Below are 25,295 nucleotides of genomic sequence, written 5' to 3' on the forward strand. Positions count from 1 at the left end.
CCCCCCCCCCTCTCATAAGAACGGATGTTTTAAAATAATAAGATTAGACTTTTAAAAATAAAAACTATTAAAATACAAGACAACGATGATTTGAGACAGATTATGATGGATCTAAGGTTATATTATAAATGGTGGGACGAGGGGAAAGGGGCAAAGGTCAATCACATGGATCACGTGACAGGAATTCATCCAGTATCGGGGACACATATCCGCTAATCAACTGAAATAATTTCAACATTACAAATCAACAACAACAAAACAAATTCAATCTCAAATTTATTCCATAAATATCTAGAATTTGAAGAAAGGAAAAAAAAACAAAAACAGCTAGAAAATCCTTCCTATAATCTCTGTCATGTTTCTAGGCGTGGCACAATCCACATAATGCCTGGTCCACCGACGTCTAATATAAGAATACATATCAATATCACATTCTAGTTCTAGATACTCGAGTTTTGAGTGTCATCAGAAAATATTAACTTTGTTAAGTTTAAGATAATTTTAAAAATCTAAATATCATTAACAATGTACTCACAATAATACACATTATTCATTTGAACAAGAAGAACAAAAAAATAAATAAAATAATCAAATTCTCTTTATTTATTTCTCTCTCACCAAATTTCCTGTAGGAAGACAAATAAACTGAAGATAGTAGAATTATTTTTATTGAAAAAAAAAAAAAAATACAAGTTTTTCATTTTAAAAAAATATGTAAATTTAGGACTTCACCATCTCCACTAACTGTAAGTGAGTACATTACCAGCAAATGTAAGTGAGTACATTACAAAAATAAGTGGAAAATCCGTTTTGGACAGGATGTGAGGGTGATCATACCGCTTTTGTCATACAGGTAGTCATCCCACTATTCTATGAGATTCTGTTACTGAATGCAAGAAAATCGTATACAGGAAGACAGTGGACACTAGTTATGTCCTAAACATAATAATCACCATTTGCATCAGGATAAAATAGGAATCATTTAAAAATACTTCAAGATAGGGAATGAGATTAGCGGATGAGTAGTGTCCCTTGATTGGGCGTCACCCATAGTCTGTGACGTCACTGGCGGAAAAGTTATTAGAGAGAGAACGTCATGTTGGTTGTGCGCATGCGTCTCTCGTCCTCCATGACGTTCTCTCTCTAATAACTTTTCCGCCAGTGACGTCACAGACTATGGGTGACGTCCAATCAAGGGACGCTACTCTTCCGCTAATCTCATTCCCTGTAACTATAAGGACAAAAGAATTCATTATTTTTTACAATGGAAAAAGGAGTCGTTAAATAAAGAGCTAGTAAAAGGCAACCATGAAGGTGTAAGGCTGATTCTGTTTGTAAGACAAATGATGGAAATAGTCAATATGTTAAGTATGGAACAGTTTAAGTAAGAAAACAAATGATAGAAAAATATAAATACTTTATATATATATATAAGTAATTTCAACCTACCGGAGTAATTGCATATCTTGAATAACAATATGAAGAAGAAAATTAGATTTGTATTTTGTGTATTAAATAAAAACCCATGGGTGTTGTATCTATGGGCAGTATAGTGGTAGTGTTTATAATAATAATAATAACAACAATAATAATAATAATAATAATAATAACAATAATAATAATAATAATAATAATAACAACAATAACAATAATAATAACAACAACAACAACAACAACAACAACAACAACAACAACAACAACAACAACAACAACAACATAATAATAATAATAATAATAATAATAATAATAATAATAATAATAATAATAATAACAACAATAACAATAATAATAATAATCATAATAATAATAATAATAATAATAATAATAATAATAATAATAATAATAATAATAATAATAATAACAATAACAATAATAATAATAATAATAATAATAATAATAATAATAATAATAATAATTTATAAGATATTAAGTATTCACGTGCTACCGTGTTTATAATCAAAGATAAATTCTCATTTGAGCACAGAAGAATATATCATCATTATTATTGCACAAACCATGAACCAGGAGCTCAATATGGACATCTTATCACCTCGATATTATTGTATAAGAATATGTGTGTTTAAATATTATACTTTGATATATTTATCTGACAAGTCAAAAACAAATTTAAAAAAGCAAGATCGTCCCAGTTTTATGAGACACGAAGGTTAAGGAGAGGAATGATGATGAATGTGAAACACAAGGAAATCTGAACTGAAAACAATGAATTTGTGACTTGACTCGACAATACGGTATCAAAGGTATCGTTACAAAGCTGTCAATATCATCTGTTACTTGTAGCCTTATTTCTATACCTTCAATTTGACAACAAAATACGTTTTGATACATCAAATGTTTGACCAAGTCTTTGTGAGAATTGTTTCCATATTTTGCTTTAAATAAGACCAAAAAAAAACTGACGTTTAGAGAAAAAGGACATCAAAAATGAGAGGGAACTCTAGTGACTTCAGCCCACCTCAATAAAAGAAGACACTGTTTGGCCTGGAATTCATATCTATATATATAAACTACACAACGTTTTCTGAAAAGTTAAAAATAATCAATTTTTAAAGATGTTATAAAAATATCTCTTAAATTGATTTCATTTCTTTAAAAAATATTTTAATGCAAATATTACCTTCTACACTAGAAATAATATCTTATACACAAGACACAATAATAATTTAAAAAAACAAACAACAACTTCAAATACAAATTCGAATCCCAAAAACAAACAATAAACAAATTGTGGCCGATTGAAGTGAAGATGAAACAAAATTGTCTCAAATGTAACGCAGGGTGATGCGATGAGATGAAACGTTATGCGATGGATGTATGGGGTGAACCACCTTTCTAGCATGGCAAGACTACGCAAGGGCAGGTAACTTTGGGCAAGAAATAGTTGAGGTAACCAGGAAGTGTCCAACCATCTACTGTTCAATTGTCACACTTCTTACATCATTTATAAAACACATCGTAATACATAACACAATAAAAGACTATCAATCTCCACTATTGTCGTCACTCAGTCTTCCATGTATCAAAATGGATGTCTATTGCAAAACTAGTGTATCAAAAACATAAATAAATACCCCCCCCCCCCCCAAAAAAAAAAATATTATTAAAAACAAAAAAGTTGAAAAAAGAAGACAACAAATTCCCCACTAGAAAAAAATGAGGAGAGATATAACAATATAAATCGTTTTATGTTTACACTTAAGTAAAAATGACTTCAAACATACAAAATGACCACCCTGTCTATGTTGATAACAAATATTACAAATGAAAATAAATAGGCTCCATGTCCAAATGTATCTGTCTGGTATCATACAACTAATTCGTATAAATTGTCATAAATATGTCATATGTACATATAAATCATTGAATCTTTAAAACATGAGAGATATCAAAATTTAAATATTCTTGTGGAGGTTCCCCCCACCCCCACCTTCTGTACTAGAATCATAACGCAATGCGATGCAACCCGACACACTAAAACATTGGCTAGAATAATAAACAAAACTGTATTGAAATGAAGAGGCCTGTTCACAACGAAGGCCTGTTCACAATGAAGGCCTGTTCACAACGAAGGCCTGTTCACAACGAAGGCCTGTTCCTGTTTAATGATCAATTGACTTCAATTTACAATTTGTAAATCACATTGTAAATCTATTTTAGCAGTAACTTTTTATCTATTTCTCTAAAGAATTGTCTGAAATATAAAAGAAATCTCCATACGTAAATAAATCCTTGAATCTCAATAACTCTTAGATGCCGCATTTGGTCATCTAGTCATTAAAAAATAATTTTTGTGGATAATTTTTTAAATTATCAACATTCGTCCCATTTTTGAAAATGTTGATTCTACAGCTCCAGCTCCCTGTGTTTCTCTTTAGTCAGTGATATAGAACTCGACCATTTTTCACTGAAGGGTATATATCTGGATTTGACCTCATGTATTAACGCTAACTCTTTGCCATTGGCTGAAGAATGATTTTGATCCCGATATGTCCCGTTTCCAGTATTTTGTTTCTTTTTTTTAAAGTTCTCATATCTATCTATGTACATGAGTTTTTAACAAATCACCAACACCATCCTCAGTTATCAGAGATGGTTTGACACACTGCATGGGATAATGATGACCTGAGTGACGTAGGCAGGATGGAGCAAACAACAATAATATCATAGTTTATAAAAAATATAAAATACCACCAGCATGGCTGGACAAAAACACAAGTCAGTTTTCAGCAGTCTATAGTTGTTTTCAGGTGCATAGATTGTAGCTATTATAACAACAATGGGAGTCACAAAATATAAAACATATCAGGGGGTTTCCCTGTTTCAATCTTTTACAATCATCAAAAAATGACATCTTATAAATCTTATACTTCTATCATTTTTTTATTATTTAACATTTCTCAAAGAGGAAGGCAGTTATTTTTTTACTCATTGTTTTAACAGTTGATTAAAACGTTTGTGTTTAATTCAAAATTGATCACGATATTATAATTCTATAATTCTATCACTCTTCCATGATTTAACACTTTTCATAGAGGAAGGCAGTTTTCAAAACAAATTGTACAGCATTTCCAACAATTTAAAGGTTTATGTGGGTGTCTATTTTCAACCCAAATACTTGACCAAATGTATATTTGAATACACATCCACCCACCACAGCCATCTGACATGCCACAGTATTTGATGTCTTGTCCTTCGTCCATCCTATCCACATCCCCCACCCCCCACCCATCACACAATCAGTCACACCAACACTGCCGTACTCTGGAAAAACATGAACTGGAAAAAACGTATTTAACATTTTGCCCAGAAAACACATTCTTCAAATATCAATCTATTAAAATGACTCTCATCTTGATAAAATACTCTCAAAACGGTGGCTTCAGTGAAGTCTCAGTTTTGAGAGTATTCAGCAAGGTGAAGGTCATTTGAATGGATTGATATTTCCAGAGTCTGACAGAACAGTAAACCCCCAATCCAGTCTTGGCAGTTTATACAAAGACATATCCCAATCCAGATTGTCCCTATAATCCGTATCTACAAATCCAATCGGATCGTCACACTTGTTCTGCTATCGTCTCCACCACCGTCATCTCATCTGGATTTAATCCACTCTTCAAGGTTCTCCTCACTGAAAAACAAAAACAAAACACATATGAAAATAAATCAAAAACAAAATGAAATAAAAACTTCTTCAAATTCCAATCAAATCAACACTGAACGAAATCAACACTGAACGCTGGCCCTGATGAGAACTGGCACCCATCGTTATAAAGGAATATGATTAATACTCATTTCAATCATCTGGTCTTTGCTTCAATAATAATAATAATAATAATAATAATAATAATAATAATAATAATAATAATAATAATAATAATAATAATAATCACCACATAAGTTAATGCTTCTAACTGGTATGATAGATCCACATACAGGAGCATCGTTTCAGGATGCCTCAGAGAGAGAGAGAGCAACTCCCACCCACTCTCTTTGTCCTACTTTTGTTCTTCCCTCACCAACCACAAAGTGGATTGTGAAATAGTTGGACATTTGCTGCCTTTTGACTGATTTGTCAAACATTGAAAATAGAAGAGAATTATCTCCAATGGCATATGTCTCGTGTTTGGAGACATCCTGATACACATAGACTTTGACTGAAAAAGTGAATGGCAGACAAAACAGAGAGAAAAATACAAGAAGAAAAGGAGCCCAAAACATGAGCCCGTCTTGAGTGGGGATCAAACCTCAAACCACCTGACTCCATGCTAGCTAATCTGACTGGTAATCAGGAGGTTTAATTACGTTCACTGCACTCAGGTGTAAAATGAGTACCTGGCTGTTAACAATGTTGTCTCTGTAGGAAAAAAAAATTGTAATATCGCCTTACAGGCATCACGTTGCGTCCTACATGTTGCTGTTGGCCAGGGACCCATTGTAAAGCACTTTGCACACGTTTAGTGGATATTGCGCTATATCAAAGCTCAACTTCCAACCTTTAATCGCCAGTCAAGGTAGAATAATTTTTTGGGATGTTCTTTATTTTCTTGTATATTTTCCCCTGTTTTGTCTGACACTGTTTCATACAGACTTTTTCAGATCTTTATCTTCTACCAGTGTCTGCTCCCTACTTTGTCACTCTGAGATTGTAATATTTTACTGTTATATTTTCAGATGGAATCTTAAAGAAAGCTCCTATACAATAATTCATATCTAATATATAATCAAAATAGGCTGGAATGTGTACAATACATGTATGAAATATTCTTTTATATATATTATATATATATATATTTGATAGAATTCTAAACCTGTTGTCATGCACTGTGGTACTTTGCTACTTGTAACCAAACCATTCAACAAATAGAGAGAGAGAAAGAGAGAGAGAGAGAGAGAGAGAGAGAGAGAGAGAGAGAGAGAGAGAGAGAGAGAGAGAGAGAGAGAGAGAGAGAGAGAGAGAGCGAGCAGAGAGAGAGAGAGAGAGAGCGAGCAGAGAGAGAGAGAGAGAAGAGAGAGAGAGAGAGAGAGAGAGAGAGAGAGAGAGAGAGAGAGAGAGAGAGAGAGAGAGAGAGAGAGAGAGAGAGAGAGAGAGAGAGAGAGAGAGAGAGAGAGAGAGAGAGAGAGAGAGAGAGAGAGCGAGCGAGAGAGAGAGAGAGAGAGAGCGAGCGAGAGAGAGAGAGAGAGAGAGAGAGAGAGAGAGAGAGAGAGAGAGAGAGAGAGAGAGAGAGAGCACCGACAATTAAATATTATAAAATTGACAAGAAAACGGTCACACACCTATAAACACACAACTACACACACTCACTCACACACACACACACACACACTGTCAAATCAAAGTATCGTGCAAATTAGAGGGGAGTAGGGAAGAGTAAGTTATCAAAGCCACAGTCATTAATATGGTCAACAAATCAGCTACTTGGAATCAATCTATACTACTTCATATTGCAGGATTCAGTCTGGTCAAATAGAAACACACAAACACACACATAACTACACACACACAAAACTGGCATGAACACAGAACACGGGGTCCACAACTTAAAATTGAAATCAACAAAGTAAACAAAACAAAAAGATCAAAATCAAAACAATACCAAAACAAAAACAAAAAACAACAAACAAACAAAACAACCCAAAAATGAACAACCAAACTCAAATCAAACTGTAAGACTTTTAACAAAAGAATGAAATACGAAAACGAGTTCCAGAAACGTTATCCTGTAATTCCCCAGCATTCCATCTTACTTGTGTCTATGAGATGTGACCCCGTCAAAGATGTGACAAATGCTACGGGAAATCTTACAAGTGTTTTATTTATTTATTTATTTTTTAAAACTCATTGATAACATGTAGATGTGTCTAACGCTAGGCCTACTGTCAAAACACCAAAGGGAGACTTTATCAGAAATTCCAACAAAGGCAAAATAATCCTCCACATTCCTGTCTTGACTAGAGTATACGCCACAATGACTTTTGGTCAAAGGAGACACATCATCTACGACTTCCTTCAATTGCTGAATGAGCCAAGATTCGTGTCGTTTTTTGTTTTTGTTTTCAAACCACTGGATTTACTCACATTGGATGTGAGTACAGTGGAACCCTGATAAATCAAACACTGCCAGACCAGAAAGACTGGTGGTTGACTTTAAGCAGAGGTTGACTTTATCCATTATCAATAGAACACACAGATAAAGATTAGAAAATTTGATTGGGGAGAGAGACGTGTTGACTTTAGGCATATTCCACAGCACCCAGAATAACACAGGCCTTTGTGAGCCATCTGTACGCAGCATGTATTTACAATAATAACAATAATAATGTGTAATTTCTATAGAGCCCCTTTCCATCAAAACTATTTATAAACTATACGTGTTGACATTCTTGGGCTTAAACAGTTTGCGACTCATTATTGATATATTAGAGATGTGTGTTTACTATTTTAAACATATCCGTGAAAGTTAGTTGCAGTTTGAATGTTGAATAGCTGAAACATAGATTTCTATAAATGTACAAATTAAAAAGCAAAAAAAAAAAAATTAAAAAAAACCCCAAAAAAACCAAAAAACTAAAATAAAAGGAAAGCGACAAATCAGATCAGGCCATGACAAAAACAAAATGGATAAAAAATCAAAGAACTTAAAAGAAATTCATGTCAACAATCAATTCATCAATCATCGAATCAATAGAAATCAAAGACAATCCAATAACAATAAGGGTCAAGGTCATTAATTCAAATAAGGTCAAGAGGTCATGATGCAGCAGCAGCAGTAGTGACATTGCTGTTTACCTCTCATCACTCATAATCACTGTCCCAAAATGCTGTGGAGTAAAGGGAAGGGAGCGGGAGGTAGGGAGTATGTTGGGGGGTGGGTGGGTAGGCAGGGTCAATATTTGGTCATGTGTCAATGGGTGTGTGGGGGGGTGGTGCTGGTGGTTGCTGGTATGTTGTTATCAGCAGGTACATGGCTTTTGGAACAGCCAAAACAAAATGTTTAAAAATGAATAAGATAAAAAACCAAAAAGGGTAAGTAAGGTCTAGGACACGAGCCTCCAAAATACGGTGTTTTCCATGGAGATAAGAAGCAACAAACAAAAATAGAAGCTGTGACACAAAAACCTGTTTTCTTACACCTCGTAGACAATGACCATTTCTTGTTGAAATAAAAAACAGGTAATTTTATAAACTATGAAATCAAAAGATTTAACACACCTTAACTACACCATTCACACATATATCATTCGTCCTTAGTGTTTTATTCATCATGACTTGTTGATACAGGGGAAACCCGAAACATCCACAGTATCTGTCTTCGTCTAATAAATTGAAGCTTACAATTCAACACTTTTCATTATGTTTTCCTTTGAGCAACATTTTCATTCGTATTTTTCTAGCAGCTTCGTATCATTTCCACTGATGTTACTAAAAATAGTTCTACCATATAAAAGTCCTGGCGCTTAAATGACAAGTATGTGTTGCAAGCGCCGTTAAATCTAAAACAAACAAACAAACAAACAAACATATCAAAGTCAACATGAACTACCCTACAGATACCAGAGACTTGGTGTTCAAGGCTATGTGGTTTTGTGGTATGACACTCGCTTTCAGATCGGCATGTCCTGGGTTCGAGCCTCGCTCGGGGCATAGTTGAGTCCTTGGAAAAGACTCTTTACTCACATTCTCTCACCGTACTCAGGTGTAAAATGAGTACCTGGCCGTTAACAGCATTGTCTCTGTCCGAAAAATTGTAATATCGCCTAACAAGCGTCATATCTTGTTCTACATATTACGTGTTACTGTTGGTCAGAGACCCTTTGTAAAGTGCTTTGAGCACATTTAGTGGATATTACGCTATATAAAAGCCCTATTAAATAAAAAAGTCATTCGTTTTTGGGTTATATTCAAAATAGCTGAGGTTTGTATAGAAATAATGAGGTATCTTGGCTATGGTGGAAGGATAAAACTACATCCATCAAATCAATGTGTCTGAGGTTTGTATAGAAATAATGAGGTACCTTGGCTATGGTGGAAGGATAAAACTACATCCATCAAATCAATGTGTCTGAGGTTTGTATAGAAATAATGAGGTACCTTGGCTATGGTGGAAGGATAAAACTACATCCATCAAATCAATGTGTCTGAGGTTTGTATAGAAATAATGAGGTACCTTGGCTATGGTGGAAGGATAAAACTACATCCATCAAATCAATGTGTCTGAGGTTTGTATAGAAATAATGAGGTATCTTGGCTATGGTGGAAGGATAAAACTACATCCATCAAATCAATGTGTCTGAGGTTTGTATAGAAATAATGAGGTACCTTGGCTATGGTGGAAGGATAAAACTACATCCATCAAATCAATGTGTCTGAGGTTTGTATAGAAATAATGAGGTACCTTGGCTATGGTGGAAGGATAAAACTACATCCATCAAATCAATGTGTCTGAGGTTTGTATAGAAATAATGAGGTACCTTGGCTATGGTGGAAGGATAAAACTACATCCATCAAATCAATGTGTCTGAGGTTTGTATAGAAATAATGAGGTACCTTGGCTATGGTGGAAGGATAAAACTACATCCATCAAATCAATGTGTCTGAGGTTTGTATAGAAATAATGAGGTACCTTGGCTATGGTGGAAGGATAAAACTACATCCATCAAATCAATGTGTCTGAGGTTTGTATAGAAATAATGAGGTACCTTGGCTATGGTGGAAGGATAAAACTACATCCATCAAATCAATGTGTCTGAGGTTTGTATAGAAATAATGAGGTACCTTGGCTATGGTGGAAGGATAAAACTACATCCATCAAATCAATGTGTCTGAGGTTTGTATAGAAATAATGAGGTACCTTGGCTATGGTGGAAGGATAAAACTACATCCATCAAATCAAAGTGTGATGGAATTGGGCTGGTTAAAAAAACACGTATTTAGTCTAGAGTGTCAAACAAAAAAGGTGTGCTAGTGAGGTGAAGGAAACTCCAATATCATTAGGCCTACATCAAATCTCCTTATAATAATAATAATAATAATAATAATAATAATAATAATAATAATAATAATAATAATAATAATAATAATAATAATAATAATAATAATAATAATAATAATAATAATAATTAAAAGAAACAAAATATATAAGATGATGATAATAATAATACTAGTAATAATAAAAATTATAAATATTGAAAATAAATATTTAAAAAAACAGTAATATTAATCATCATCATAATCATAATTGAAACAATAATGGTATTTATAAAAATAAGAATTAATTAAAAACGAATAAATAAATAAACAAAAAAATAAATAAATAAATAAATAAATAAATAAATAAATAAATAAATAAATAAATAAATAAATAAATAAATAAATAAATAACTAGGGCACCATAATGATGTCAACCCCAAAAGCAACTCTACTGGAGGTCAAACTCAGGTTTCAAACAGTCTAATGGTTACATTATCATCACCACCATCATCAACATCGTTATCATTATCATTCAAACTCCACGAGAGCCTCACCCCATATATCCTATTACACCATATCATCTGTCAGAGAGAAAGGGAGGAAGATGGAATGGTTGACGATAGGGGAATCGTAAAGTAGCAGGGGGTGGGGGTGGGGTGGTGGGGTGGATGGATGGATGGAAGGGTGAATGGATGAATGGATGAAATGGATGAAAGGATGGATTGAAGGGTGGGTGGATGGATGAACGGATGGATGAATGAATGAATGAATGAATGAATGAATGAATGAATGAATGAATGAATGAATGAATGAATGGATGGTACGGTGTTGTAAATTTTATAATGTAACAAAAGAGCTGCTTAATTGAATTCAATGTAAACTATCCTATATCTAAAAGTTGTAGCATAAAACCGTCTAGTATTTTACTGTAACTGGTGACACGATGTATCAAGGTATGGCTGGGAAAGTGTGTATATATAGATATGATATTATTATAACAGTGGCATGGATTGCCATAAAACAGTCCATCCATCTACTGATATAATAACTCTATATATTAAAAAAATATAATATAAATAGAATGAAAGTCATACGCTAAAACAAAAATATTTGTATTGAAAAAAGGTGAAAAATTCAAAATTGTAAGCAATATTTCCTATAAAAACCCCATTTTATCTGTAAAATAACTGATGGTTTAAAGAAAATCCTTGACATAATATCTCATTGTACTGAGACACTAAAAAAAAAGATTTAACTAATTCAAAGCAATGATGAAGTCAAAATATAGAAGGAGAAATGAAAAGAATCCAGTAATTCTACCCAACTACAACAAAAGTAAATGGAAATAAAGTCAAAGTACTCCAGCCATCACCAAGGCATGTACACTATTTATTCCTACAAAAAGTCTTATATCATCCGTTGGTCTCTTCACCAAGTCATTGCCGTACTCTGGAAAAACTTGTGTTTAAAAATTTAGCCAGAAAACTCGTCCTACAAATATGATAGATTGAAATAAAACTCATCTTGGCACCTGGGAGTCCCAGGTTTGATAGTTTTTGCCACAGTGAGGGACATTTAAATCCATGGATATTTGTAGGACGTGTTTTCTGACCAAATTTTTAACACAAGTTTTTCCAACTTTTGGTGAAGATATCAACGGATGATATAAGACTTTTTGTAGGAATAAATTTTTTCCAGAGCACGACAGGTAACTGGTGAATATTGATGAGACATAAAGGGGGGTAATAGAGAGGTGACGGATGGAAACGGAAATAAAAATATCACGTCATAGAGTCAACCCTGCCATCTCGTTGATATGACATTCACTGTCTGGCTGAGAGAAAGAGAGAGAGAGAGAGAGAGAGAGAGAGAGAGAGAGAGAGAGAGAGAGAGAGAGAGAGAAAGAGAGAGAGAGGCAGAGAGAGAGAAAGAGAGAGAGAGACATGCAGAGAGAAAGAGAGAGAGAGAGAGAGAGAGAGAGAGAGAGAGAGAGAGAGAGAGAGAGAGAGAGAGAGAAAGAGAGAGAGAGAAAGAGAGAGACAGAGAGAAAGTTGATGGTGGGTGTCATAGTAATTGGATTCTGAGTTTGTCACTCGGACATCTTTTGATATTTTTATTCTCTGTTGTCCAGTTGACACTTCTCCATACCTATATTCTCATCATTATTGATATCAGTGTTCCCGCCACACTCCCCCCCCCCCCCCCCCCCCCTTAATAGATCTAGCCCACCACTCATCTGCCTTCTAAATAGTGAATACAAAAACCATTGTGATTCCAGCCGTGCAGTGTGTGCACAGTCAATAAAAAACAAAAAAGCAATCAATCAAATCATTATAAGAAAACAAAAAAAGCGATGATGAAAATAAAAAAAAAAATTGTACAAAACTTATTGATTTCACAAATATTCCCCAATTCTATATTTAGCTGTGTCAAGAAATAGTGAAAGACGTTCAAAATCTGGAGGGACCACAATTTCTGTTGGTCAAGCCTCACTTTCAATTTTTAAAGACAGCCAACCAGTCCTAATGCCAATAGTTTCTCCTCCCCCCTCCCCACCCATCCCATCATCATTCTAATCATCATCCTAATAAATCATCAACTCACAAGACTTCCGGTGACTTCTGGACCGTCTCCTTTCCCGGTTTGGTTTGGTCATCGGGGTGGTGGCCGTCCTGACGCAGGCCTCCAGGATCTCGTCATCTCCTGTGTCGTACATGTCCGAGTCAGTGGTCATTCCCCCACGGGAACCCAAAGATCTGGCATCTGGAGGTAGAATTCACTCAGGTCAACTATCAACGTCTAAGTCAATTAAACACACTTTTATACACAAATAGGCTTATTTAGGACAAAACTGCCAGAAATAAAACCATTAAAACTCTTAATAACAAAAAAAAAAATGAAATACAAAATGAAAAATAAATAAAAATAAACACACAATATGCAAGTATCTTCATCAGGATTCAAACCTAAGACATTCAAATCAAGAGAAATAGCCTTGCAACTCTGCCTCTGGTTTGTTCAGGGGCCAGGTCAAATTATCACTTTACTTAATCCACCATCTACTCCACCCCAGTCAGATAGATTTCATGTCAATGTCTATACAACCCAAATGACTAGAACACACACAGTTCCCTACAGATGTTGTTTGTTTTGTTTTTAAGGGTTTTACGGCGCTTGTAACACATTTAGGTCAAATCAGCGCCACTAAAAAGGAAGAAAATGGGATAGTTAAAAGTTCTAGAATTACAATTAATGCACACAAGAAAAGGTAAGACAAAGGGGAATTTGTTCAAATAGGAAACAGATGCAGATTCCAAGAGCACACTACTCAGTACTCAGTTTGAGATCACCTAAAAGTCTCATCCAGACACAAGCACAGGTCTGCACTAAGAGAAAACTCTCAAATGTTTAAAAATCATATGTTAAAAATGAAAAGAATAACATTACATAACAAAGAGATAATTTACAAGGAAAAAAATATCATCTCCCAAAACTTTAACTATACATTCGACTGTTTCCCTCTCAGCCAAGGACTCCGACCCAAGTCAGGACAAAACCAAGCAATCTCATTCCAAGACAAAGACAGAAAACAATTGGAAAACAGATATCGGGGGATAGAAGACACAGCAAGTACCTCCCTGCCCACTATGGGAGGTAGGAACCCCACCCAGTGGAAAACAGATAAGAGGGGATAGAAGACACAGCAAGGACCTCCCGGCCCACTATGGGAGGTAGGAACCCCAGAGTTCCCTATAGAAATCTGTCACATCAAATAACTATAACTATAACCCATCGTTGTTCCCTACAGGAATCCAACATCCACCCCGTCCCAATCCATCCATACCCAGTTTCCTTCTATTCTTCTGTCCTGGCAAACCCCTCTCGTCAGCGCTGGCATAGCCGTTCTTCAACAGTTGTTGTAAGGCGTCTTCATTGGCTGCATCCTTGCTGTTCCTACCCTTGAAATTGGCCGTCTGGTGGGAGAAATGAACATTTTATCAGGGTTAAAATGGTTATGACAATCTAAACAAACAAAAAAACATGAGCTTTTATATAGCACAATATCCACTAAACATGCTCAAAGCACTGTACAAAGGGTCCCTGACCAACAGCAAAATGTAACATGTAGAACAAGACATGTCACCTGTTAGGCGATATTACAATTTTTTCCGACAGAGACAACACTGTTAACGGTCAGTTACTCATTTTAAAACTGAGTACGGTGAGAGAATGTGAGTAAAGAGCCTTTTCCAAGGATTCAACTATGCGCCGAGCGAGGTTCGAACCCAGGACTTTCCGATCCGAAAGCAAGTGTCATACTACAAGATCACATAGAATCATACAATTCATAATAAATGACATAAAAAACCTGAGATTTATTTCATTGTGGTTTGTGTTCTCTGTATTTTCTTTCTGCTTACACTGACACTGACACCGACACCGACACCGACACCGACACTGACAACAACACTGACACCGACACCGACACTGACACTGTATTCCAATGTTGTTTTTTTTTGTCATGATAATAATATAATAAACAAAGAAAAAAGTGAAATATTTCCTCAATAAATTAAAACAGAACGACAAGCCTATTCAGTTGTTACTGCTGGTATCACATGACAGACACTGGAATTATCTCATGTTCAATTAATAACATGACTCGGAATAACCACTTAGTAAAAGCACTTTAGAGTGAAAAAAAAAAACAACTACAGGCAAAAGGAAGGAAATGAGGAAAAAAAACACAACTACCAATAAACATAAAAGTAAACAAAACAAAACAAAACAAAATTTAAAAAGCAACAACCCCCTCCCCCAAGAAAAAAAAAAAAATAAAAAAAAACATCATAAAAAAGCCCTGACCAAAAGGTAGAATATGTGTAAATATTTTCCCCAGCCAGGGACTCACATCAACAATCATCTTCCCTCTGGTCTTCTTCCTCTCCCTCTGGTTGGCTTTCTTCTGCATCATCTGGATGACCTTGTCTCGCGTGGTCCGGTACTCTAGGGCAAACTCACTCAGGACTTTACAGAAATGGTTGATTTTCATGTCTCTGGCGTCGTGGACTTGGAATCCCATGAATAGTAACAGTTTGTTGTATCTGGGGTGGGGTGGAGGAGGTGGAAGGTTGGAGTGGAGGAAAAGGAAAAGATATAATATGATTATTTTAGTTTGTTTTTGAGTGTTTAAGGGTGCTTGCACCACAAATCAAGTCATATAAGCGCCAAGGAAAAAAAGTAAGATGAAATGATTAGATAAAGAGGAGACCAGACAGATCAAGAAAACAACCAGGATATCATTTTTGAATTCAGACAATTGAGTGAAGCAGGTACTTATGTTGATAATAACAAGAAATGAAGTAAGTAGGCAAGTGTCAGAAGACAACAGGAAATAAAAACTTTGCGGCGCTTGAGGCTCGAACCCGCAACCTTTTACTGGTACAACTTCACCTGGCCAGGATTGGGTAGCTCTACAGTTGAAGCCATCCCCACTCCTAGAGTTCGAATCCCCATCGCTGTGAAGTTCTAATTCTCTATTGTCTTCTGGCACTTTTCTATTCACGTCATTTATTGTTATTATCATTGAATTACTTGACTGCTTTACAAACAACGTGTCTACTTGAATGACCTTGAAGAGTAATCTATAAACATTTGGGAGTAGGAGATGATGTAAGATATAATAATATAACCAATCTAACGATGCCAGCACACCAACCTGTTCATAATCCTTCTGTAGATGATGGCCAGAATCATGATTCTCTCTGCTGCATCCGACAGGAATAATGACATTCTGTCCAACAACAAATCATCAAAATCAATCATGGATTTATAGCAATAGGAAATGGAATGGAGGCTTCCATTTAATAAATGAATGTGGATGTTTCGGGTTTCCCTTTTATCAACAAAACACGATGATTGTGTCACTCATAAAGATGAATGAGAGATGTCAGAATGGCGTTGTAACAATGATGGGACAGGAAATAGAATATTCCTTAGTAAGAAAGCAGGACTTAAAATATTTAGAATAATAACCATATTTATAAGCAGTAACATTTTCATTCATATTTGTATCCAGTGTCTTGCCTTGGTCGAGGCAGGCTGATATTTTGGGGATGGTTTTTTTTCTTGTATTTTTTTCTTGCTTTGTCTGGCACTGTTTCATTGACAGTTTTCTCCAGACCTTTACCTTTCCATTTTCACTTTTGGTAACTATTTCACGATGCCAGGTTTCAGGCAGCCCCAGCCACTCTCTTACACGTCACTTGTAGCATGATTTATTCAGATTTATCATGTAGTAATAAAGATTGAAGATAGACAGTTTGGTCATCAATAGTGTGATGGTGTTGATGATTTTCACTAGTATGAATACGGTGAGTGTCCCGTCCCCATGAGATAATATACACATTGAAAGGAAGGAAAGGGAACAGAGGATGAGTGGGAAACGGGATGTCAGCTGGGAGAGTCGTGACAGCAGAAGGCACTACGAAGTATGTGTGTGTGTGTGTGTGTGTGTTTGTGTTGGGTGATAACTCAGTCCTGTAAGCAACTTACAAACAATCACAATCACATTTAATGTTTTTGTTTACTCCCCTTAACAACGCCATTATCACAATCACATTATCTCATTTATCTGTAGTGTTTTTTTCATCGTGTTTTGTTGATAAAGGGGAAACCTGAAACGTCCACAGTATCTGTCTTCATCTAATAAATTGAAGCGTACAATTCAATATTTATTGTTATTTAGTATGATTTAGGAAAGTGATTGAGAGTAAATAATTAGAGTTATTTAATCACAAATATCTATTATAGTGAAGGTAAAGACAACGGTTTAATACTGACTTTCCCTTGAGGTCTGTAGAGCTGCCGTCATGTTTGACAATAGCACGTAAGTGATCCCAGGATGCCTTGCAGTCGTATTCCAGCTTGTCTAGTTTACGATTTACTTCATCCCAATCAACCTGGGGGGATCACAAAAAAACATGGCACGTACAGTAAAACACACTTTATATAATAATGAATTCACTTTTGAAAAGAATTGATAGAAAAAATAAACGCACATTGTGCTCAATTCCCCCCCCCCCCCCCCCCCCCCGTTATAAAATAGGGCCTATTTTTATATACATGGGTTTGTTCTTTACAACCATTTTCTACTGTGTATTTTCAGTATCTATATAAAATAATTGAGTTGTCTGAAGTGTCAGGTATGCTCTGTGTAGTATAATGATTCAACCATAATGTGTCATGATTAAACCATAATGTGTCATGATTAAACCATAATGTGTCATGATTCAACCATAATGTGTCATGATTCAACCATAATGTGTCATGATTAAACCATAATGTGTAATGATTCAACCATAATGTGTCATGATTAAACCATAATGTGTCATGATTAAACCATAATGTGTCATGATTCAACCATAATGTGTCATGATTCAACCATAATGTGTCATGATTAAACCATAATGTGTAATGATTCAACCATAATGTGTCATGATTAAACCATAATGTGTCATGATTCAACCATAATGTGTCATGATTCAACCATAATGTGTCATGATTAAACCATAATGTGTAATGATTCAACCATAATGTGTCATGATTCAACCATAATGTGTCATGATTAAACCATGTGTAATGATTCAACCATAATAATGTGTCATGATTCAACCATAATGTGTAATGATTCAACCATAATATGTAATGATTCAACCATAACGTGTCATGATTCAACCATAATGTGTCATGATTCAACCATAATGTGTCATGATTCAACCATAATGTGTAATGATTCAACCATAATGTGTAATGATTCAACCATAACGTGTAATGATTCAACCAAAATGTGTCATGATTCAACCATAATAACGTGTCATGATTCAACCATAATAATGTGTCATGATTCAACCATAATGTGTCATGATTCAACCATAATGTGTCATGATTCAACCATAATAACGTGTCATGATTCAACCATAACGTCTGATTCAACCATAACGTATAACAGTTCAACCATAACGACTTACCCTAGAACACCTGGTGATGGGTCCAATGTCAGAGTAAAAGTCACTGGAGTCTGGACACTGTTCAATGATGACTGTACACAGATGATGTAACAACGAGTGTTTGTGGACCGTGTCTTTGATCTCGGGGATTCTCTGGAGGAATTCTATACTAAATCCATGGACCTGAAATGATCAAATAATCAAATATCCCAACATTCAACATTCCAAACCATAAACCTGGAATTATCAAATAACCATAAACCTGGAATTATCAAATAATCAAATATCCCAACATTCAACATTCCAAACCATAAACCTGGAATTATCAAATAATCAAATATCCCAACATTCAACATTCCAAACCATAAACATGGAATTATCAAATAATCAAATATCCCAACATTCAACATTCCAAACCATAAACATGGAATTATCAAATATCCCAACATTCAACATTCCAAAACAAGAAAAACTCATTGAAATTTTGTCAAGGATAAATATGGGACTAGCTGATGATGAAAATAAAATTTAAAATGGATGATTGCAAAGAGTCAAATGATGGCTGGATCATACCGACGACCATCATCTCTCCTCACCAAGAACCTTTAACCTCTAGGGCTCACACAGTAGTTGTTGCCTGGATTATTTAATGAAATATAGATAACTAGTGAATTGTAAGCTTTAATTTATTGGACAAAGACAGATACCGGGGACGTTTCGAGTTTCCCCTTTATCAACAAAACGTGATGAATGAAACACATTGATTCACCTTAAGTATGCCATTCACACATAACTCATTCGTCCTCAGTGTTTTTTTCATCGTGTTTTGTTGATAAAGGGGAAACCTGAGACATCCACAGTATCTGTCTTCGTCTAATAAATTGAAGCGTACAATTCAATACTTATCTATATTTTTTCCTCTGAGCTTCAAGCAGCATTTTCACTTTATTATTTTAGTCAAATATTTAAAAAATATTTTTAAAATCCTGACATGACAAATGAATGAAACCAGAGATTTTATAGAATTTTATTTATATCCAACTTTAGTTATCTGAATTTTCTATTCAAAAATACAAATCGATTTTGTAGAAAAGCCCACATCAGAAATTTGAACATGACAAGATAAAGATGTGAAAAAGTGTGGATGAAACAGTGCCAGACAAAAGCAGAAAGAAACAGAAAAAAAAAATCCCCAAAAGGATTTGTGTTTTTTGTCTCTTGTACTTTTCTCTCTGTTTTTCCAGATCTTTATCTTGTCATGTTAAATGACCAATGTGTGGCTAGCTGAGAAAACCTGGAAAGATGCGCAAAATTTCATAAATTGAGTTATGTATACAGTGGTGTAGACCACATCTTTCTGATCATTTACCACTTTAAATTTTCTTTCTATGTCGATTAGAACCCAAGTAATGAATTTTTTTCTAAATAAAATTTGTTGCTATGGCAAACACTTAATCTTCGATTTTGGCTCGTATCTCGAATTAAAACTTGCCGCATCTTCCCAGGTTTTCTCCGCCAGCCTCACAAATCGTGTACAAAGACACAACTAGCCCTACAATGGCCACCCTGACTCCAGTGTAACTTACAGATGCTCCATTCAAGAAATTTCCCATGGCCAACGTGGCCGAGAGGATACAACGGAACGTTTTGTTTTTCTGTAACTCTGTGATGCCTTTCTTGAGGTCCATCAGAGGTTCGGAGATTTCCTGGAGAGAGAAAAATAAGAGCAAAATTAACTCTAAATAAAATACCAAAATCTTTGGTACTAGGAAAAAAAAGTAATTGTTGCTTCCATGATCGGCTTGCTTTGATATTGACATTAGGCTATGTGGTCTTGTGGTATGACACTCTTTACTCACATTATCTCACCGTACTGAGGTGTAAAATGAGTACCTGGCCGTTATCAGCATTGTCTTTGTTCGAAAAAGTGTAATATCGCCTTACAGGCGTCATGTCCCGTCCTACATGTTAAATGTTGCTGTTGACCAGGGACCCCTTGTAAAGCGCTTTGAGCACATTTAGTGGATATTGCGCTATATAAAGCACAATTTAATTTAATTTAATTTAATTAATAGGGTCTTGAGTTCAAACCACTATTTTTCTTTTTCTTACACGTTTCCTATCCTATTACAAAACAGACATTAATGCCCAATATACATGAAAGTCAAAATACAACGACAAAAAAACCCAAACAAAACAAAAAACTAAAATGACTAAAATTCCAGACAGACGGCAGTGGGAATTTACCTGTTCAGTAACTTCATAGTCCAGTTTGAAAAGCCACAGCTTGAGTCTGGCTTCCAACTCAAAGACGGAGGACAGGGTGAGGAGGAACTGTTCAGCTGTTCCCAGGGGAATGTCTGGATTGGCCATCTGGGCCTCCAGGATACGAGACTTCTCCTCCTCGGTTGGAATCATCGTGTGAAGGATTTTCTGTCGACAACAACATACAGCAATTCTTAATTGTTTTCTCTAAAGAAATCCAATGATACGATTTCCAAATGTGTGGGACGTCGTATTATTTAACCTTTTATTATTATATCACCCCCTTTCTTGTTGGTTCCTATCACAATATAGGTGATATAAATATTGATATATCTGACCAATTGATGCTGTGATGGACCAGCCAATGATCTATAGTGTTATAGTCATGGCCGACATGGTTATAGTCCATTCAAACTTACCGTTTTCTAACTTTACTTTTCTTAGATATGAGAATAAGCTGTTATAAAATGATTTTTACAATACAATACTTGTTAAAAATCAAATATTTACTATCTATAAAAAGTAACAAACAAAAATGAAGAAAACAGCTTTAATAAAAAAGAACAAAATACCAGACACGAAATGTTTTGGGCTCAAAACCCTTCTTCAGCCAACAACAAAAAACTATAAAAACTATAAATACATTACTGAAAACCAGATGGATGATTTTTAAGCTGTTTTATTAATTTTTCTTTATTACTTGTTACAGTCCACAGCTTCGAGCAGGCGAGTTTTCACTTTATTATCTACAGTAATTGACACAACACAACCGCCATAATTTGTTTCCCTCCGTACCTCAATGCCTTCCTTGTTCATGATGGAGTTGTCCATCTTGAGAATGGCTGCCTTGATGGTTCGGGGTGGGGGGAGGACGGTCAACCCAATGTTGATGGCGTTGGACCGCTTCGGATCCAAGACTGTTATCTCTTTCTTGCCACTGGTGTCTTGACGCTGTCAGTCACAGAAAGAAGGTGAGAAAGATGTATGTTAACATATAGCGTACAGTGACAGGATTTCTGCCATTTCAAGGAAAAAGACCGTATGTGGCCTCTTATTCCAAGTAAACATACTGTCTTTTACCTTAAGACGGCAGATTGACATGACAGTGCACACAAATTAACACAGTGATTGAGTTCTTGTCATGGAGATAAACCAGATGACTTTGTCACAAGGAGACAACACTAGATATTTTGGTGACCCGTCATTTCAAAACAGTATTATGTCGGGGTGAACCCGATGCCAAAAATGTGATAGCAAAGTTAAAATAACCAGAAGTGTAACGTTTTAGTTTTTTGTCACAGTAACAATTTCTATTCCTTCTCCACAACAAAACACAAGAAGATAACACAAGTTTTGGGGTTGCAAATGGCTCACTTGGTAGAGCACTCGCTTCCCATGCAAAAGAACTGAGATCAATCCCAGGTGAAGTTGAGACTTTTTCTTTCTGACCCCCCCCCCCCCCCCAGTCCAGCCAGCAGTGATTGGGTAGCTGGGTCTGTTAGATCATGTAGAAAGTACTCTGCAATAGACTAGCATCCTAACCCAAGGGTTGCAAGCAATTGCTTTTATCCGTTTCATGCCATAAAAACTGAAATAAACTTTGGTTCTTTTGTCCTAATGGTTTACACAGGGCTGGGGTGATTCAAAATGATTCATACTTCAAAGGTCACGACTCAGTAATCAATAACGATACATCCTTAAAACATTAAAATACATATCAAATGAAAGGAAATGTCTTAGAGTTTAAGTCACAGGAAGTTCCGTTAACTTCACAGGAAAAAAATAATGATAAATGTTGAATTGAAAGCCTCAATTTGTTAGACAAAGTCAGAGACTGTAGACGTTTCGAATTTCCCCTTTATCAACAAAACATGATGAATAAAACACTAAGTACGAATGAGAAATGTGTAAATACATCTCATTCATCCTTAGTGTTTTATTCATCGTGTTTTGTTGATAAAGGGATAACCCGAAACATCCACAGTATCTGTCTTCTACTAATAAAAATAAGGCTTTCAATTCAACACTTATCGTTATTTTTTTCCTTCAAGCTTGAAACAACATGTTCATTAATTTGACAGGTAGTCCAGTCCTAACACAAATCCATGATGTTGTCCACTGGTAGATTCGCAGACCCGCCTTCTATGACCAAAGATTGTGGGTTCCAATTTCAGAAGGCCATGACCATCTCTAAGTCATGTGACAACGTATTGGAAATAAAATTAATGCCAGAATTCATCATTGTAAGGAGTGTGAAGTGCTATTTCATCCTTGCGATGGTAAATTGTTAAATTTTATAGTTTACCAAGGAAAATTACACTTTAAGATCTTGTAATGGCCAAACGAAAATTTCGGAAAAAAGATCAAGAACAAAATTTGGTGATAGATCGTTTGCTTGTTTCGGCCCCAAGATTTGGAATGAACTACCACGTGGTCTGAGGGAGTGCAAGTCTTTACCTACTTTTAAAAAGAATCTCAAGACACATTTTTACTGTATTTGTTTTTCTTGACTCTATATGAATCCTTGATATGGCTATGAATTATTATTGTTGTTATAATTTTTTTTTTTTTTTTTCACTTAAAATTGATATTTATATTGTAAAGTGCCCAGAGCTTGTGTTTTACACGAGAATGAGTGCTATATAAATGTGTATTATTATTATTATTATTATTATTATTATTATTACCATAACAACTATAAATATGAATGTTTAAATAATTTTCAAGTAGGCAGGTCTGCATTCTACAAGTGTAAGAAAAAATTGAGGTGGAGGGGGAGGGGGGGGGGGGCAGCATAAAAAAAAGTTAAATAATTTAAGTTTCATTTTATACAATACAATTTTATTTTAAATGGTCAATTTTTTTCTCTCTCCTGGACTATAAGTAAACTTTCATGTTTTTCGGAACAACATTTTTTTCTTCAAATTTCTATGACAAATCATGAATTCCAGAAAGGTAGGCATGCCTGCCATTTCAATGTCAATACACCAAACAGTAATCAAATTATCAGAATTTAGTTTTGGCTGAAACATTTCTCAACAAGCCTGTATAAATGGAAATCAATGTCTTACTTATTCCAATGTGTGATTAAGGAACAAAGATCCTAGCAATACAAAAGACTGGATTAATGGAGGAGGAGGGATAAGATAAGATAAAATGGAAATTGAAAAAACAACTACATATATATATATATATATATATATAGCTATTATCAAAAAGATCTTTGAAGACAAATCAATAATCTACTAATACCAATATGTCCCTCAAAACGCATCAATATGAAAATTTGTTTTAAAAAAAAAAACAAAAAAAAAAACACCTACAAGACGAGAGTTCAATGAATGATTTAAACTTTTGGTTTCTCATGAAATATACGCGATATGAAAAAGTATCAGGAAAAGAACGACAGGAAAAGAATGAATGAACCCTTTAAAGGAATTGCATCCCAAACATCCATTGTTTCAATTGTTTCATATACCATCCATAGACTCTCGATTTTTTTCTCCTTTTTCGCTCATACATGGTAAACTTGAAAAAGCTGGACCCTGCGACTATTGATTGAACAATAATTTCAATTCCTTCTGATGAGCATACTTTAAATTCTTTCTTGCTATAAGTATTGTCTACGAGTCTATACAGATAATTTATTATGCCATCGGTTCAATAAAACAAAATAGGACGGATAATTCAGGATTAACAAGAGAGGTAATCCTGTAATTTTTGTTCTAGTGAAATGAAAATATGTCTGTCTTTTGGTCTCTCTTTTTCTCAACCCGTCCCCCAATCTCTCTCTCTCTCTCTCTCTCTCTCTCTCTCTCTCTCTCTCTCTCTCTCTCTCTCTCTCTCTCTCTCTCTCTCTCTTTTCCAATCTATTTCCCTTATCTCTTATCTCTCTGTTGGTTTGTAAAAGAACTAAATGAATCAACCCCCATTTCACATCCAGCCAAGCCATCAAAGGGATTCAAACTGGATATCATTACAATGTCATCACCACAAACTAGGGGACTATCTGCTCTAAGTGTCCGACCACTAATGTGAAGAAGGAAAGAATGGATAGGAACCAAAACCCATAAGCTTTACTAATTTATGGTTCAAGGCTACTTGGGGAGGAAAGAAAATGAAGGAAAAATAAAATGAACTGTCTTAAAGCTAGTAGAAATAAAAAGACAAAAAGTAAAGGGAATTTACACATAAAACAAACAAAAACAATAAATAACCAACAACCCCCCCCCCCCCACACACACATACAAACAATACCAAAAAAAACAAACCCATCATAACAAAAACAAACCAACCACCCCCTATAAAAATAACTCCATAAATAAAAAATAAACAAAATGTCACAAACAAAACCAAAAAAAAAAACAACCCCAAAAAAAAAAAATAACTAAACAGGCATAAAAATGACACAAAGGAGGACTGAAATAAATGCTAAAAAAATAATTCTGGCTACGTAAGGGTGAAATCGTGGCTAAATTACTAAATAATATTTCGGAAACAGAAAAATGAAAAAATAAAAAGTAAAAATCGAA

The 25,295-nt window shown here is 35.0% G+C and overlaps 1 protein-coding gene across 3 annotated transcripts in view; it reads right to left on the reverse strand.

The window, feature by feature from the left end:
- Window positions 1-4,024: 4,024 nt before the first annotated feature.
- The window catches only part of LOC144976313 (FH1/FH2 domain-containing protein 3-like), a 188,572-nt gene continuing 167,301 nt past the window's right edge, over window positions 4,025-25,295 (reverse strand). The window contains exons 17-27 of one of the 3 annotated variants that reach the window (XM_078920511.1): window positions 21,559-21,714; window positions 20,746-20,931; window positions 20,085-20,204; window positions 18,520-18,681; window positions 17,333-17,451; window positions 16,209-16,283; window positions 15,402-15,594; window positions 14,334-14,463; window positions 13,094-13,252; window positions 8,309-8,340; window positions 4,025-5,149 (exon numbers count right to left, since the gene is read on the reverse strand). In XM_078920511.1, the coding sequence (XP_078776637.1) occupies window positions 8,315-8,340; window positions 13,094-13,252; window positions 14,334-14,463; window positions 15,402-15,594; window positions 16,209-16,283; window positions 17,333-17,451; window positions 18,520-18,681; window positions 20,085-20,204; window positions 20,746-20,931; window positions 21,559-21,714 (1,326 nt within the window). In that variant the 3' untranslated portion in view covers window positions 4,025-5,149; window positions 8,309-8,314. The remainder of the gene's footprint in view (window positions 5,150-8,308; window positions 8,341-13,093; window positions 13,253-14,333; window positions 14,464-15,401; window positions 15,595-16,208; window positions 16,284-17,332; window positions 17,452-18,519; window positions 18,682-20,084; window positions 20,205-20,745; window positions 20,932-21,558; window positions 21,715-25,295) is intronic. The other 2 variants (XM_078920510.1, XM_078920509.1) reach the window with 2 other exon arrangements.

This window comes from Berghia stephanieae, chromosome 7 (assembly GCF_034508935.2).
Source record: "Berghia stephanieae isolate SIO BIC M18660-M18661 chromosome 7, UCSD_Bste_1.3, whole genome shotgun sequence".
Classification (NCBI taxonomy): Eukaryota; Metazoa; Mollusca; class Gastropoda; order Nudibranchia; family Aeolidiidae; genus Berghia; species Berghia stephanieae.